Genomic DNA, 18,021 nt, shown 5'->3' on the forward strand with positions numbered 1-18,021 from the left:
TCTCCTGAGCCAGAGATCTTAGGTGTAAATCACACCTCCATAGTTTGCGGCATTTACTTAATCCCTTTGTGTCTTAGTTTCTTCATCTATAAAATGGGGATAAAATATAACTTGTCATGTAGGGTTGATAGAAGAAATGAATAATATACACAAAACAGAGCAGCTCCTGGCACACAGGAAGCACTTACTCTGTGGCACCAGAGAGCCTCAGGCAATTCTAAGGGGAAATTTAAACCCAACTGGCTCTTTTAAAGCTTATAGGCAAGGCTTCAGAAAGTGGGAGCTACACAGAGTCCTAATGTCATGCATGAGCCCTTTGGGTACTGTCTATGTGCAACATGATCCTGGGCACTGGAGGGGATAGAATAAATAAGCCGTCGGAGTTGGCCCTTTCTTTCAAAGTTTCTGACTTTCTAGTGGAGAGAGAACAGGCCATAACCTGTGCTAGGAAATTGATAGAGAGTTGGGGAGAGAATGTCACAGGGCTCAGACTAGGCTCAGTATGGAAGTGATCAGCCTTCTGGTACTCTTAACTCCTGTCCCAGCAGGGTGACAGGTGATGGACTCTCCTTTTGGATTTGAGGGCAGATGCTTTTGTAACATAGGAGCAAAATAGGCTCTCTTTCCTGGCACGGATTTCCCCTCCATGACAATGCTTCAAAAATTACAGTATGATTTTCTTTAATCTAGTGCTCTCTGGTAGAGGCAGATGAGGGGGACACAGAAGGCTTTGGTGGCATTGTCCTCTCCGGCTTGGCTCTGGGCCTCATGGTGTGAGGACCCTGGTTTCAAACCACTTCAACTTTGACAAGGCAGAGCAGGGATCTTTCAAAGCTGCAGAGTTCCTCCACCTCCTCACTTGGTGTTTTGTTTGGCACGGGGCTAGGGGTTTGGGGCATGGTAGCTATCACTTTGGCATTCTTCATTTGGGAGTTATGTGGCAGTATATGGACCGAGGGCTTGTCCCCTGTAAAGATATCAGGTAGGAGACTGAAGTTGTTTACAGCTCTCCCTTCCTGAGTCCTGGGACTGAGTTATAAGCATAATTGAACCATCAAGGGTAACAGGCATGGAGGAAATAAGTCACCTTTCACACGTTTACAGTTAGAACTTGTGTTGTTCCTCAACACTTTCCCCATGCTGACTTCCTCCTCAATCCACCCGCTGTAGAGACCCTGTTTGAGCCCTTAAGGATGACTGTTAACTCTTTCAGCTCTCAGATTTTAATAGGCAAACAACCTAAATTATGAATCAGAATGGAATAACAAAGGATGCAAAATAGGCCATTGAGCCATAAAGGGCCTTTGACATCAGAGCCCCCCTTGAGAGGATGAAGAGCTCTGTGGGCAAAGATCTGTCTGAGAGCAGCCATGAGGTGAGGACTCACCGGCCTCCCAGTGGGCTGCATGACCTCAGCCATGTTGGTGATTAAGATGAGAAATGATAGAAAAATATCTCTGTTCTCTTTATTGACCTTGAGAGGCCTGTCCCAAGATCCAGACCTGCCGTTACTATCTTATGTACACATCTATGACTTGGTTACCCTCTTCAGCCACCATATTAGTAAGCTGAACTTCTGTTGACCTCCTTGACCTTATACTCTCCTTATTTAGCTGTCTTTCTTAGGGGCCCTCAGAAATTTAAATAAAAGTAGAATTGACAGCCATGGGGATTCAGTGGGAAATAAATGAGATCATTTTGGCAGGCCAATCAAGTAATTTTGGTATCCCTAGTGGTCTCTAAATTAGGACAGCAACTATTCAATAAATGGACCATTGAGTTGGAAATAGAAACTTCAACATTTGTTAGACATTGATGGACATTAGCTGGTTGATGAGGTTTAGCTGGTTATGAATACATTTAGAAAAGAATATCAAGTTCTAATTTCTTTGAGGCAGGTGTCAAAATGTGGTTAGAATATGAAGTTGCTGGGATGACGCTGGCTTTTTCATAGATTTATTAGGTATAAAGTGATCCCGTGGGAGGAGGGATGCGACACATTAACAGATTTCACCACTGGGCCACTTTCCCTGGGAGGACCTTGTATTCTGGGCCTCAGGAGCCTTTGGCGAGGGCTGGTTTCTTCACATGGAAGATGTGACCCTCTATAATCCCCAGTAATATAATGTCTTTGCCAAACTTGAAAAGATTTCTTTTGCAGTGGTGAAAGGAAAGACTAAAAATATCTTGATTGTTTTAGCTGTCCTTTGGCTGCTTCAGAGCAACTTTGACAACTAAAGTTTCCCTCCTTAATGAGGAAATCTTTCCTCAGAATGAGCAGTGTGCCACCAAGAATGATCTCATGCCACAAAGATTTGTCATTCCAATGTGGACACACCCTCCAATGTGTTGAACTGAGACTTGCAGCCCAGAAAGTGCCCAGAAGGCACAAGCGGCTTAATGGCCAGCTCATATTTATCTGTAGTGCTCTTTTTTTAGTCTTACTGGAAGCTCCATGAACACCAAATGTCAATCAGACATGTATCTGAACAGAGGAGAGGAAGTCTCAGCCATTGGGCTAAATTTTCCTGCAATCATTCCTTCCAGAATGTTCTAGAAGACTATTATCAGTGTGACCCCTATTTTTCATGGTGGCATCAGTCTCTTGGACTTACTGGACCCCAAGAAAGTCCAGAACTCCCTCCCCCTCCCATGGGTACTTTTTTTTTTGGCGGGGGGACATCACATCTGCATGATATTGGCCAGGATGGTTCTTCTTAGACCTACTGAAAATCTAAAAAATTTAGTCAACAACTGGAATATCATTTCTTCCTGAGTATTTCCCCAGGCGACCAGGTAGGCAGAGGCAAACCAGTTTGCTGGTATTTGGCTAGTTCCCATTTTCTGGTAGCTGTCACGTTTGGTTTTCAAAGTAAAATTGAGGCTTGTCAGTGTTTTCTCTACCAAGTGGCTATTATTTCAATGACTGACTGTCCTGAAAGTAGTTTGGGGCTCTCAGAGTATGGAGGTGAGTGTCCCTATCCATTGAGGCTTTGAATGAAGGCAAGGCTCTAACCTGCGGGACGGACTAGATGCTTCCAGTGTGAAAACCTATGCCTAGAACCAGTGACCTACTCTAACCCAGCTTTAAATCTGGTTAGGTTTGTTTTACTCACTGTACTTTTTTCAGCTCATAATGAAAGGCAGAAAAAAATGCCTTCATTTACATGTGTATCATTTGGGGAATTCTGATTTAGAAATCCATGGCATGGTAGACTGTCAAAGAAACAAAATCCTCAGTAGATGTAAGGTTGAACACCACAAATACTCAGTTTGAGGACTTTTTAATACCACTGTGCAGAAGAAGGAGTCTGAATCCTAACTTGTCTCTATGGCACGCATCTTACTCGAAGGCAGTGAGTTCATTGCCTATCTGGTTAGGTGGCCTCATCAGCAGCCCTCAAGTCTTGGGCCCATCATCCTGGCATGAGGTCCCTCTTACTGGAGTTGACAAGAGGTTCCATTTTTTGGTAACCACATTAGCTGAACAGATTCCCAGTGGAATCATTTCTCCACGATTTGGCCCTGCAGTTGCTAACTCTTGCCCGAAGCTGGAGTGAGTGCCGAGGCTTTCTGTGGCTGGATCAGATGGCTGGGCTGTAGGGATGATGGGCGGGAGGTGGGGAAAATTCCATTCCCTCCGTTAGCAGCTGGCACCCGACACTCCCCTTCCCTGTGAGCAAAGAACCCAGCTCTGCACCTTTCCAGCTCTCCTTCTCTTTCCTTTGTCTTTTCCTTCTTGTGACCCAATTAGCCACCCGTGTGGCCCAGAGCTTAATCAGGGAAGCCAGGGAAACTGGGACGATGTGGAGATGGGGCTGCAGAGCCCAGCATGAGCTGCATTTGACTCTCAGCCTGTTTGTTATTTCTCTTTTCGAAACTACTTCATAAAGTATATGCGTCATAATGTAATTGAGGGAGTGAAATGAGATCTTCCATGAAAAGAGCTTAGCCAAAAGAAAACACTCAGTCAATTTGCTTATTCCTGTGACCATTATTATAATGATTACTGTGAGTGTAGAGGATGTGTCTAGGACATGGCGTAATTAGAGGAGCAAAAATGCCTGTCTTCCCTCTCTCTTCCATTATTGATCAGATTATGCCTCATGTATTTTAAATGTCCCAGATTATCATGCCTCCCTGTTTTAGAAAAATGATGGAAAACAAGCGGGTCTGTGTGGTTTTCTACTTTTGCTAAGTATCTCAAAGCTCTTTTCTCTGAACACGGGAAACGCTCAGCTGTCCCTTCGAGCCAGTGGCCTCCAGGTCACGCTAAGGAGAGAGAAGAGATCACTGCAGACGACATGCACCTCAAGCAGTCTGTACCTTGCTGCACGGAGCAATCCAATAGGCTATGGCGAGAAAAGGGAGGCCTAGGGAGACTCCAAAGACAGCCAGGAATTTCACAGCGATAGACTGTTGACGTAAGCCTGAGAGATTTTCATACCACATGGTAAGCAATTGCTGCTGACAGTTAGGATGAGCAACGAACTGTAAAAACAAAACAAAAACAAAAACAAAACGCAAACAGGAAAATGGCATCGGTAGCACTTGAACAGTATACGACCTACGAGTAGCTAGGGGCTGAGGTGTTTCACCTGGGGCGTGGCTGGGGCGTTAGGGGAGAGCTGTGGGCAGGTCCCCGCGGGGCCCTTCCGGCCTGAGGATGCTGGGTGTCATGGCGCTGAGGTCAGAGGCCTCACAGGACCGGCTGCATCAGGGCTTGGCACTTAGCTTAGGCAGAGTGTTCACTTGCGAGGCAGCCTGAATCATGAATGGAGCATGAATGGGGTTTTGGAGTTCCAGTGGTCTGAAATTTGCTTCTCTGTTTTCTACCCAGGTGACCTTGGGCCACTTACCCAACTACTGTGAGCTTCAGTATCCCGTTTGCAGAACAGCCTATTATTGTCTTGTAGGATTAAATGAGTTTGTAGAAGTGTTCCCCTCTCTTTTCCTGTACTGGCTAAGGAAAGTGCTTGCAGTGTTTCTGGAGGACACATGAAAACTGAGTGTTTCCCCACTGGGCTTTAGCGGCGTTGGCTTGGATGCATAGAACCTCTTGTGGCCTACCAGAGCACTGACCCGTGGTGTCCCTCACACAGCAGCTTCTCACTGCTACCTCCCTCTCTTCAAACTGCCCTGTCCTAATGCCTGGGCTACAAGACAGACCTCTTGTGGCCGTTTGGTATTGTGTGACCTCATCCCTTCTGGATATCGCTTATTGGAGTAGGCGTGGTACCCTGACTTCAACTGGCCTATCATGTTCTCTCACCTGGGCCTTTGAGACTGATTGAGAGAGGTAGTTCCTCTATTTACCGGGAGTTAACAAGTGAACTTGTTAACAAGTTAACAAATGGTTAACAAGCAACCATTTCCTCTGTATGGACTAAGTGGCAAAATGAGCCAGTTAAAAAGAAAGAAGAATGAAAATGTGCAGAAAGAGGCTCAGATAGTGTGTGCCCTCTCTTGGGCCTGGCTCCGCTCTGCCCATGTGGTACATGAGACATGCTTTTATTCATATAGGGAGTCTTCCTCGTTCTGCTCCATCCAGCAAGTTGGCTTGAGCTGCTGCAGCCAAACAGCCTTTTCCTGCAAATATTTGGTGCCATTTGGCCATTTGTTTAGTTGATTTTGAGTCCTGGTCAGTGGAAATGGGTAATAGGCAATACTTAAGTAAGATTTATGGGAATGAAGTTGACATGTAAGAAAATTTTACTTATTAGTTTATGTTCCCCTATCAAGGAAGCTGTTCAGTGCTTTTGGTAGCCCTACTCTTCAGCCCTACTTAGAAGAGCCTTTCATCCATGGACTGGAGCAGACACACTGGGCATTCTTCAAAGGGTCTGACTTTTCATCTGATTACTCTGGAGCATAATACAACAATTTTCATCCCATTTGCCTCATTGGTGTTAAGGGGACATGTGCAATGATTATGAAGAAATGTAAAAACAATTCCCTTTTCATTATAAGAATAATATAAATACAAGTTTTAAAACAGTCTCAGTGCACATGGCAGCATGTTCTTGTTTCTAGTTTCTGGGAATGCAAGGCAGCAGCCAGGCAATGTGTGAAGACACTATCAAAGGTTTATGTGGCCATGCGGCAGCCCCCGATAATACTATTCCTCAAACATTAGTGAGAATGAAGCTTTTTTGGTAGCGTTATCGGACCCACAGCAACCACTGTGGTCTTGCCCTCTAAGGACAAGAGCAGTGGATTCTTCTCAACCTAGGGTACGATTCCTCATGCCAGCAGGTGATAGGCTTTTCTGTGCCCTTTCTGGCTCACAGCAAAGTGGAGCAAGCAACAGAAACTCATATGGGTGTTTTAGTAATTGTCAGCTTTTTGGGAGCTGAGGTCCCTCAGAGGGCTGGTGGGTGGGCATGGGGGGCAGTCAGTTTTGTTTTTCAACAGCAAGCCTTCTCTGGGTGCCGAAATGGATCTGCCCTGGGGAAACTCACAGTCTGATTAGAAGGTGGGATGTCTGCTCATGAAATAGCAGAAGGCCACTTGGCTCAGCCCCTGGCTCCCTGCAACTGTAGCTGCTCTGGAAGGACTCCAGGGCTGATCCCCTCCATTGGTCTCTCTGTACCCCGGGGGGAGAGTCCATCCAGGCTTTTACTACCGCCTTCTACAGATAAGTTAGCACAACAGACGGAGCAGCAGAGCTGGAGGGGAAGAAATGCTGAGACAGAACACAGTGGGGACCGTTCCCACTCTCCCTTGCCTGCTTCAGAGGAAGACAGTGTTCACAACTAAAACAAGGGGGCTCTCTTGAGACTCTGTCTTCTCTGGTTAGACATGTGCTAATTTTTATAGCTGCATTTCTTCCCCCATAATAAAGCAACCTAGCTCCAAACGTATTAATTTGTGGACAGAGTTTATAGTATATTGCTCCCAGAAAGCTGACAGCAAGTAATAGCTAAAGCCCAGATTATTTATCTTTCTATGGGCACTTTTCTGAACTTGGGGTAGGCTTTTGAAATTCAGTGTGTAGCAAAGGAATTTTTCCACTGTGATTTGAAGCATAGAGAGAGATCATCTGTGATCCCAGGAAGATGAGAATAACATGAGCATGCCATCAGGACACAACAATCTAAACAAAAGGACACTCAGCTAGGGAACAAAGGAAGAATTCCTGCAGGGTGAGGTGAGGGTGAGGTGTGGGCAGGGGAAGGATTTTTAGAAGTAGAGTCAGGAAGGAATGGATGGAAGAAAAGCCCACAGCTAGAATAGAATGGGATCACAGGATATCAGTGTTGTCTTGGGTTTGCTTTCTTTGGCATCTGTCTCACAAAAGGATGGATGACACTGAGGGCTTTGCCCAGGCCATGCTCGCCCCAAACCATTGTGGACTGAGTGTGGTACACTTTTTATGGAAGTCCTTCACAGGAAGAACTGATGAGAACACCTCAGTTTTCCCAGCAGTGTGATTCTCACTCTTCATAGCAGGGAGTTCCTGATGACTTGGAGTTGAGAATCTGTTACCGGGGGCTTACATGGAGCTGAGCAGTCTCTTCAGAAAAAATCAATCCAGCCACGTCCGTGTTCGGACACATGCAGAGAAAATCAGTCCAGCCAACCCAGTGGACTGTACAGAGAACTGGGGCAGGAAAGGGGAAGCCGAGGGAAGTAAAGTTGTAGAGATAATCAGGAGCTCTGAGCCAGGGTCCCTACGATGGACTGATGGATTAGGAGATTGGCTGGAAAACAGGACCTGAGAGTCCGGAGGGACCAGGAATCATGCTGCTCGTTTTTGAGTCCATCTCACGCCAGTTATCCTAGTGGCTCGTTTGACCAACGTTCATGGTTAACGTAACAAGTTACGCCCAAAGCTACTTTTCTGTTAATATCTTGCCTAAACGTCTTGTTCCTCCTAGCCCCTGGTGACAAAGTGAGAATACAGTGGTGGTGTATGGAAACTCTTGGGAATATTAGCTCAGTCTTGGCTGTTACTCTGCTTTTATTTGATCCGTGGGCTGCTCTTTTTCTTTTATAGCCCAAAGGAGAACCATCCCCTTCACTGTTTCCCTGCTTTTTATTCATTCACAAGGAAATAGCTGATGTGATAAGAATACATAATTGTTGAGAGATACAAACATTCCTTAACTATTTTTGGGGCCGTCTCATGGGACGCTTACGCCCTTGGGCCAGCTGCTCCCATCACAACAGGGTCGAAGACTTTCCTCATGCCGGATGGATAAGGGCATGGACTGGTGCGTGGCTTTCTGGGTTCAGGTCCTGGCCCTGTCACTTGCTGGCCGTATGCTCTCAAGTCATTGACTCTCTCCATGCTTAGCTTCCCTCTTCTAGAAATGAAGCTAATCATGAGGATTAAGTAAGTTAGTATTTGTAAAGTGCTTAGAATAGTACCCGGCCAATAGTAAGCACTGTATTAGTATGCAATAAATAAAAGTAAGCCCATGACTCTGCTTTCCTTGCCCATTTTCTCTGTCCCTCTTCCTCTTTTTCTCTTCCTCCCTCCTACTCTGCAATTCTCCCTCACCCTCCTGTTTTTATTCTTGTCTCCACCTTGTGTGAGCAGACAGATTCTTGAAGGGTTGGTGTCTCTGGAAACGACGTGGGTGAGGCCACTCCCTCTCTACCCAGTCCCTCCTGCCCTGTGCTCCACTGAAAGTGCAGCTTGATTTACCCATGCAGTTGGTTCAAAATGGGCTGGTCTCTGCTGGGTAGGCGGGGTCACTATCCAGTGTATTCTGCACCCTGATGCCTGTCTACCAGTTATGGAGCGCTCCATCCATGAGGAGCAGTGCGGGTCCTTGAACCTGTGGAAAGCCCTTCTCCTCCCTCCTCAGAGCCCCTCCCCCTCCACCGCCTTAAAAGCTTTTCAGTCCTGCATTTTGCACTTTTCGCAGGGAGGAAAAGAGGACTATGTTTGAGCTCAGGGGCTTTGAGACTGTGTGGTTTCCGTATCCTTTAAGCACAGGTTTTTCCCTTGGACACTAAGTCTCATTTACAGAATGATGAGATGTGGGAAAGCGTGATTTGATAAGCTGAAGAATAACTTAGCTGGAACAAAATTTAGAAAATCCAATGCCTATAGATAAAATGACTTTCTTTTATACAGATAAACCATCAAAGGGCCCAGTGATGGCTGATGTGACTGGTCAAGATTTTCCACTTAGCTCAACACCAGCATTTGCTTATAGAAACTGTTTTCTCTGGAAACTGTCTATGTAGGCAAAGGGAGGCAGACACTGTCTCAGGCTGCAGTCACCAAAGGGCTTTTCTTAGTGTAGACCATCCATCGGAATTAGAATAATTCTGTGATGCCATTTCCTATTTGGAGCATCTCGTGGGATTGGGTTCATTGGTGCTAATGTTTTTCCTTCCCGTTTTGTCTTGGGAAAGCTCTCAAGTCTGGGAAGTTGGGGAGGGAAGAAGAGAAATGGAAGTGTCATTGACTAGTTTAGTTTAGTTTGTTGGTGGGTCATTTGTTTGTTCATTCATTCACTTTGCAGACTTGTGCTCAGTGCTCCCTCTCACCGGGCACTGTGGCCAGCACTAGAAGTACAGAGAGAGCTTGCAGTCCTGGTCCACCTGCAGCTCTCAGCCCTGTGACTCTGGAAGTGGAATGGCGCCTTGGAGTAGGCCATCCCTCATGGGTGAGCAGATAACACTGAACGATCATCCTACCAGTGGGTACACTTGGTGGGCTTTCTCCGTGAGACAATACTGAGAGCCCCACAGCCTCGGCACAGCTAGTTGCTTTGTTTCCGTGGATGACCTTCAGGTTCCTCTTCTCTGTGTCAGCAGTTAGCAGAGCGGTTGCACTCACAGGCTCTGAGGCTGGCCCATGCAGGTTCAAGTCCCAGATCTGCCATTTCCTAGCTGTGTGACCCTGAGCCAGCCAATTCACAGCTCTTAGTTTCGTGATGCAGGAGAGATGGATTAAGTGTTGGGTGCTCCGAACATGCCCTGGTGCTTAATGTTACAGGTATCATTGCTAGTGCTGTTCTTATTACCACTTCTGTTCCTCCCCAGGGAGGTCTGAATAGTTCTCTTGGCTCTTCTTTTTGAGTTTATGCCATCAGCAGAGGATTGAGTAGCCATGGTGTTTTTCGAGTTAAAAATTCCTGAAGAATTTAGTATGCTCGATTACGATAAATAAAGCAGAAATTGCCATTGTTTTATTAAGTTTTAAATCAGTGAAGCATTCTGGTATGGAACCAACATTGTCACCATGCTCACTGAACCTATTTATTTAGCCATGCTGCTCCCAGGTGGCCACCACACGAGGATAATCCATGAAAGTTCTGGGCGGTTGGTGATGGGAGTGAGAAAAGAAGGGTATGGGGCTTGGAACTCTGGATGGGGAATCCAAAAAATTATGCCTCTTTCAAGGAGCCTCTCAGCATGGGCACTAGACAAAGTAAAAAAATTTGAAGTCACAGCTCGAGTGTTTCTGGTATTAATTATTGAGGACCTACTACATGAAGGAATTTTAGTTGTGTTAGCTATTATCTTTGTAATAACTTCTCCAAAAAATGGATGTCTGTACATCCTTGTATACAAATGAAGATGCGCTTTCCTCCTTATCTTACAGATGAGGGAGCTGAGGCTGAGTCACCTCAAGTTGCCCACAATCCCACAGCTAGAAATTGGTTCCAACTTGGGTCTTTCTGACTCCAAAGCCTGAGGTCTTTGTATTCCACTAAGCTCCCTCTGGAATGCTCTGGATCTGGTTAGCTTGGACTTTAGTCCTTCCTGGTCTTAGTTCTCTGTCATAAATAGAGTAATAAAAAACTGACATTTATTGAGCACTCGTATGGATCGGGCCTTGTGCTGAGCACATTGTGAACATTTTCTCATTTAATCCTTTTAACACAGTAAGGTGAGAAGTGTTCTGCTCATTATAAAGCTGATGGTACTATCACTGTTCATGTCTGACTCCAGAGTCAACATTCTTAACCACTTCCTTATCTTGCCTCTCCTGGGGGAAGTTTCCTGCATCTCTTCTGGGTCAGGTCACTGTCTCATTCTGTCTGCCAAGCAGGAGGGCATCTCTGTGAGCCTCCACATTGCAGATATGCCCCAGAGATGTGCATATGGTTTTCCAGCCAGGGTTCTGGGTGTCTCCTTTCACTCTGTGGCAGTGGGCTGTGTCCTCTGGGGTGGGGAGGCAGTTGATCTCTGACTGGCTTCTTCAGAGCACTGGATGTTCTGTGCTAGTCCCCTGTTCACTCCATTCGCACTGTTTGGGATGGATGGAGCCATGGAGGCATAGATGGAGGGGATTTTAATTGGGGAGAAAGGAAGCAAGTGGAAGGAAAGGAAAAGAAGAAAAGGGAAGCAGAGAAGAGGAGAGCAAAGGAAGGGAGAGTCGGGGTTAGGGTTTCAAGCCCGACTTCCAGCTGCTGTTCCAACTTGACTCCGACTATTTTCCCTCCCATCCCTAGGCTCTGGCCTGACTTTGGCAGCCCTCTTCTTAGAACCTGCCCCAAGCTTGACCCTCGCTGAGCCTTTGCTCAAGGTGTCTCTGCTCCCCAGCATGCTTTCCCTCTCGTCGCCACCGTCCAGGTTTTGTTCAGCTCACTCTCTTTCCTGAAATCTCACCCTGCCCGCTCAGGTGAGAATCTCTCTTTCTCTCCTCTCCTCCAATTCTTAGTCTCTCCCATTTATCATAGTTGTATGCCTGGATGATCCTCTAACAGAGAAAACTCCTGGATGGCTCCGATGGACCTTTAGTGTGGTGCTCAGTGGATGGGTACTCAGGCAGTGCTGTTTGCATGAGTAAATGGCATAGCTAGAAGTTGTGTTCAGACTGCAAATCTGGAACCATTTACAGGACCAGAGTGGCCTTCCTTACTCATCGTTCCTGTAGTTTGGCAGATTCCCAGCACTCTGGCTATGTCACCACATCTGGAAGAGGCTCATGGCTACAAAAGGCTGAAAGTTTGCTTGTTCTCCAAGGAGGCATAATGAACAGATAAATGACTGAACTCATGTCTTGATGACCGAATTTGTGTTCACTGTATAAGTGCCAGGAGACAGGGAAACAATGACAACAACAACTTGCTTTATTACCAAAGGCAGTCGAGATAGGAGTTTAAAGATCTTATCAGGAAAAAATTCATACCATCATCTGGAGGGGGTGGGGGCTACCCAGGAAATGAGCCAACGAGGGAGACAGGTATGGGAGCTCAGGTCGAGGGGATTTTTGCTTCTTTGTTTCATATGCATTGTCTCAGCACGCTACCTCCCTCTTCTCACCTTTTTTGCAGTACCACCTGCAAAATTCTCCTTTTTTGGACTACTCGAGTGTCTTTCAGACCTCCCCCTCATTTCTGGGAGAATCTAATTGGATGCCTGTACGTGTCTCTCTCACTCCATTCTGGCCCCACTACCTCCTCTTCCACTTGTGGGCCCACAAGCTTAACCAGCCCGGGTGTGCTTCTTAGTTATTCCTACAGCTGGGTATCCCCCCAGGCAGCTAGCTCCGGCCTGAGCCATCCTGCAAGTCTGCTGTGTGGCACGGCGAGAGGACTATGGCTACTTCTGAAGGCTCTTCCCTCCTGGGAAGATTTGTTAGCATCCATTCAGTTGAGTAGCTTGCTCCACTGTTCTCTGTTCCTGTTGTCTAGGGACAGCAGGACACAAAAAACTCTCTCCCACCTCAAAATAAGCAGTCCTCCAATTTTATAGACCAAGTGGAATGACACAAATGGTGAGTTACCCTGAGCACTCAGAGCACTGTACCTGTGACTTAGCAGCCTGTCTCTTACCAGAGACAGAATGGTTTTCTCATGGAGACTATGGTTCATGAACAGCATATGCTTTAGTCTCTGGGGTGCAGAGACCTAAACAAATGGTGCTGGACCTCTCCCAGAGCTGTGGATGAGCCTTTTCCTGAGTGCAGGTGCAATGGCCAAGGGCCTTGGCCACCCTCCTAGAGGCGAGTGCTAAGTACATGATTTGCCGGCGCTCACCAGGGGTCCTGCCACAGCACTGAGCCCACAGGGTGCTGACGAGGTCACTGGGTTTCCAATCTGACTTCACTCTCCTGGCCAGAGTCCCACTGCGGGCTCCAGATGACTGCCTCCGTATACCTGGGCGGGGACTCTGGCCTCCCCACTTAGGGTTATGCCCCAGCCTGAAATCAGAGGAGAAATGGAAGCAGTGTCTAGCAGACCTTCTTGGATTATCTTCTTGGGCTTTCCTCTCCAGCCAAGCTGCTCCACATACTGTTCCCAAACATGGCCTGTATAGCCTACCTGCCTCTGTTCATCCCGCTCCTCCGTGATTCACTTCCTAACCAGACTTTGAGACCCAGCTTTCCACTTTCAAGTCCTACCAAGTCCCTCAGCCCCCTGAGACGTCTTGGACTCCTCTGGGTCTTGTTCTGTGGCCTACTCACTTGGCAGTCATGGCTGAAGAGTCAAGTTGTGAAGAGCTGTACTGTTGCATTTACATCTTATCTCTTCTGCTGTTTCTAAGCTCTTTGAAGGAAGCAACTGTCTTTGGATCCCCAAGGGTGTGCAGCCTTATGTTTTACACATAATAGGTGCTCATAATAGTAACGTCTGTTGAGTGATAAATTGCATGCTCTTCTGGAGCCTGTAAGATTTGCTCTGTGATTTTCTCTGTGACTCATCATTTCAGAATAATTTCTAAATATAACAAATTCTGTATTACTCAGGGTCTGATGAACTGTCTTCACATCTTTACTAGAAGGCAAACAGGGAGAGGTGATACCAACTAAACCAGGCTTTTGTTTTCTTGGGCAGGAGAGGACTAAAACATGAGACTAAAGTAGGGTTTGGGGATTATCTTTTGGATCGGATGAGGATTGTTTAATTTCTATGTATGCCATTACCACTGTAAGCTGACATCAACTAAGAAATATTCACAAAATAATAATAATTATTATTTTAATAAAGAATAGTCGATGTTTATTGAGCATCTATTCCGTGTCAGGCTTTGTTCTTAACAGTCACCATATTATTTAATCCTCACGTTGCTTCCTTGAGACGGCTACTGTTAAATATGGAAGTATGAGACACAGAAATTAAGTCATTTGGCTATAATCACGAAGGTGATTGTGACATGGTCTGGACTTGAGGCCAGGCCAGTCTGACGCGAAAGACAGTGTTTTGAACTGTTTTCCTGTATTTCCACAAGGTAGATTTTCGATGAGGCAGATGTGCCAAAGCATGAGGGACCATGGTGATTTCTTCAAGCCCACAGAGGCCAGGGGACCTCATGATTTAAGATGCTGTTAGAACCCTTCTCTCTCTGTGCTTGTGTCAGTGGGCCAGCCAAGTCCCAGTGGAGATAAAAAGAATACACAGGGGGAAGGGCTCGAAGCCAGTTTCCTCGACAGCTCTATCTTCTTAAAAGGAGCGAATCATCCCACTGTGGATAAAATCCTGGGTGCTCTCTCCTGCATACACACAGGGGTAGCAGCAACTGATTTAGCAGTGGCTCCCTGCCTGGTCACCACTTTGCCAGGAGCTAGGTTTATGTGGAGGCCACCTGAGTCCAGATTTACAGCCTTGAAAAGTACAGACTCCAGTCATAAAACCGCTTTGCTGAGGACCTAATTAGTATCTTGGGTCTCTTGCCAAGTCCCACCTGACACTGACATCTTACTAGAAGTGCTACAGTTTCAGATAATTTTCTGTGCCAGAGTTCTGACTGAATAATGTTCCCAAGTTGAATCCATAACTCTGCAGACCTTTGTTGGTGGCTTTGCTGTCCCTTGGGTGCAGAGATTCACGGGGTCATGGAGCATGCACAGGTTTTGGGTCAGCCCACCTGATGCCAGTCTTGGCTCTACCACTGACTGGTGAGGAACAGAGTGGCTTACCTTCTCAGGTCTGTTTCTCTATCTATAAAATGACCATAATCATGCCTAACTCAAAGGAGTTTTCAAGGTTCAGAAAATGCGGTTCAATTTTTGGTTTATAGTTCAATTTTTAAGTGCCAAAATTACTGTTTTTTTTTTTTTACTGGGATAATATTTCTGTAATAAAAGTCAGAAATATAAATCATGTCTATGTTAAGCCCTGTCCAAAGAATTTTATCAGGCATTAATTTTTTTTAATCAAAGGTATGCTCACTTACAGAATATTCATCTACAGTTTTCATGGTAACAGGGAGAAATTTGATTTAAGTTTTTCTTGCAAGAATGATTCTTACTTTAGTTCAAAGACTTTATCAACAAGGAGAACATATATTTAAAGGTATGGATATTGATATAGGAAATTTGCATCTATATTTAATTAAATAAAGGAAGACAAAGACTGGACATACTTTCTTGAAATAGAAAACACAGCTTTTAACCAAAACAAATATTCTAGTCCTAGGTTGATGGAGCCTAGTGGTAGGTGGTAAATTGGGGTGGTCATACATTTTTCAAAAAGCTTTTATCAAATTATCTACTAAAATATTAGGTCAGTTACGGATGAATGAATCAGGGAGCTATTTGGAGTTGACTTACGACTTGGTGATACCAAATTTTTCAAGTTTGTGTTGCAGAGAAGTGTGCATGCATATAACTCAGCAATGATGTATTTGATATGCTTACCTTTTTCAAATCACACTTTACATTTTACCTTTATGTAATGATTATTATTATTTTTTTTGAGAGAGAGAGAGCACATGCTCACATGAGAGTGGGGGGGAGATGCAGAGGGAGAGAATCTTAAGCAGGCTCACCGCCCAGTGTGGAGCCCAATGTGGGGCTCAGTTTCATGACCCTGAGATCATGACCTGAGCTGAAATCAAGTTGGATCCTTAACTGACTGAGCCACCCAGGCGCCCCGCTTAATGTAATTATTTTAAAATCACACTTTAAAGTTGACTTCATCTTTTATGAATTTATATTATAATGCTTATGTATGTGTAATGTATATTTTGCCCATGTTTTATTTTTACTTGGTGCTTTTATTCATATACGCGTTTTACATTTAAAACATACTCAGGATTTAATTTCTTTTAAATTCAAACTTTTTAAAATTTAAACTTCTGACATTTCAACACTTACAAAATGTGACTAATACCAGTATCTTGATATAAGACATGAACCTTGAAATAATAGCACATAAGTGACCGAAATGTTATAGGCCTTGTCAGCTGACGAATACAGCCCAGCCCCATGGGTATCCATCCATGCATCCATCTATCTACCCACCAGACAGATAGTAAATGCGGATTGCTACTGGTGCCAAGCATATAAGGCCTGGAGAATACAGCAGGATGCAAGGTGGTCAAGGCCTTTGCCTTTGGGAAGCTTGTGAATTCCCAAATCCTGATGTTTCAGAGCTGGATGGCAAGAATTTTCTTATGATGGCCCCCTCCTATGTATTTCTCCTTGATTCAAATACTAAATGTTTTCTGAAATGTCCCCAGGTTGCTGATCCAACACACAGGAACTGCTAATGTTGCGTCTCTGTGGTCCTGCTCTGGCTGTCCCTCTGTCAGCTCCCCCTTCTGCTGTCTGCTTGCGTTGAAGGCTCCTGGGCCGCTCCATGTGTCTGTGGAATGTGTCTAGCCCTCTGCTCTTAGGGGCTTTCTCCTGCAGTTCTGCTGCTGGCCTCGTGGGCTCCCACGTGGTAGTGGGTGCTGAATTCTTCAGGACCTTGAATACCTCTTTGGTGTGTGGGCCATCCATTTTCTCAACACGTATGGCCACTTGCTCACCATCATGCCTATCTCCACATCTCCATCTGTCTACCCCAGAAATGCCTGTATCTTCTTATGCCCATCTTTTCTGGAGGGCACTCCCCTGATAGAGTCGCTGGAATTGATACCCAGGGTGAATTAATGCCTTCCATTGTTCCACAGTTTCTCCTTCTCCATGTTCAGACCTGTGTAATCCTGTTGTGATGACCCCAAGTGGAGGATTACTTGTCTTATTCATTTTACCTCCATTTGACTATATGAGTTAGCCTCCCAAAAGCTAGATGGACAGAGGTGTGAGATCCTGAGCCAGTACTCTTAGTTCCCTACTTACAGCTGGCTCCTGGCTCATCTTGGCTTGGGGGGAGGTCAGGGAGGATCTGAGGACTGCCTCATACTGAACTCAGAACTCCTCACCCCTTTTTTCAGGTTTTGACCAGATTTTCCTAACTTCTGGGAGTTTATCTCTCTGTCTTTCCATAACATTAACCTTATTTCCTGCTCTTCTTCCCAGCACCAACCTGACCAACAAAGTTAAACCTAGTGTAGACAGTGCTCAAGTTCCTTCTCACATACTTCTGGGCCCTGTGCGAGCAGTAGGGGGTATCTATGATGAACAGCCCCTCCCCAATAACTACCATAATTCCCTAGAATTATGAGCACACAGACAACTTTTAAGGGGTATTTCCTAATTCTCGATGTCACACTTCCCATTTCTGTCATCTCATACCTTAAGGGACATTGTTACTTGACAGAGAGCCTGGCATATACCTTAGCCAGTTACTTAGTACAGGTTGCTTTCTTTTTCTCTTAGTTGTATCAGTGCTTGCTCTGTTACCCATGCTTTCAGCCTGGACATCCTCAGTTGCTCCTTTCACTTCTCTGGGAAATGTGGAAATTTATCATGCTCTAAACACTGGGAAACATGTAATGTTTATTTCTAGCAAAGGCACGTTCTGGTCATGCAGGTGACTGCTGGATGTCATTCTTACATGTCAAAATGATGGGCATGAATATTCAGCAACCAATGCAAAGGTCCTCTTGACACTTCTGTTTAGTATTTGAAGAGGCAGTAGTCCCCCTTGTCATTCAGGGGTCAACCCCCAAGACATTATATATATAGATATATATAAAAGTTCTTGATGGGTTGAGTTAATTTTGGTCTTACTTTGAGTGCTGGTTTTTAATCAGCCCATGGCAGTAACACTTTTTTCCTTCTCTCAGAATGTTCATGTTCTTCAGAAGTAGAAACTGAGTCTTATAAGTTATTGTGATATGTTTAAGGTTACATCTGTGTATGCATAAATTTATATCTATCTGTCCATCCATCCATCCATCCATCATCTATCCGTCCATCCAGGAAATACCTACTGAGCC

The 18,021-nt window shown here is 45.3% G+C and overlaps 1 protein-coding gene across 1 annotated transcript in view; it reads right to left on the reverse strand.

Moving 5' to 3' along the window:
* The window catches only part of TRPC7 (transient receptor potential cation channel subfamily C member 7), a 137,768-nt gene that overhangs the window by 52,345 nt on the left and 67,402 nt on the right, over window positions 1-18,021 (reverse strand). Inside the window, exon 3 of the mRNA XM_028103442.2 lies at window positions 4,327-4,491. Coding sequence (XP_027959243.2) covers window positions 4,327-4,491 — 165 coding nt within the window. The remainder of the gene's footprint in view (window positions 1-4,326; window positions 4,492-18,021) is intronic.

Source organism: Eumetopias jubatus, unplaced genomic scaffold (assembly GCF_037043125.1).
Source record: "Eumetopias jubatus isolate StellerSeaLion01/CBP00866 unplaced genomic scaffold, mEumJub1_p1.0 scaffold_5, whole genome shotgun sequence".
In the NCBI taxonomy this organism is placed as follows: domain Eukaryota; kingdom Metazoa; phylum Chordata; class Mammalia; order Carnivora; family Otariidae; genus Eumetopias; species Eumetopias jubatus.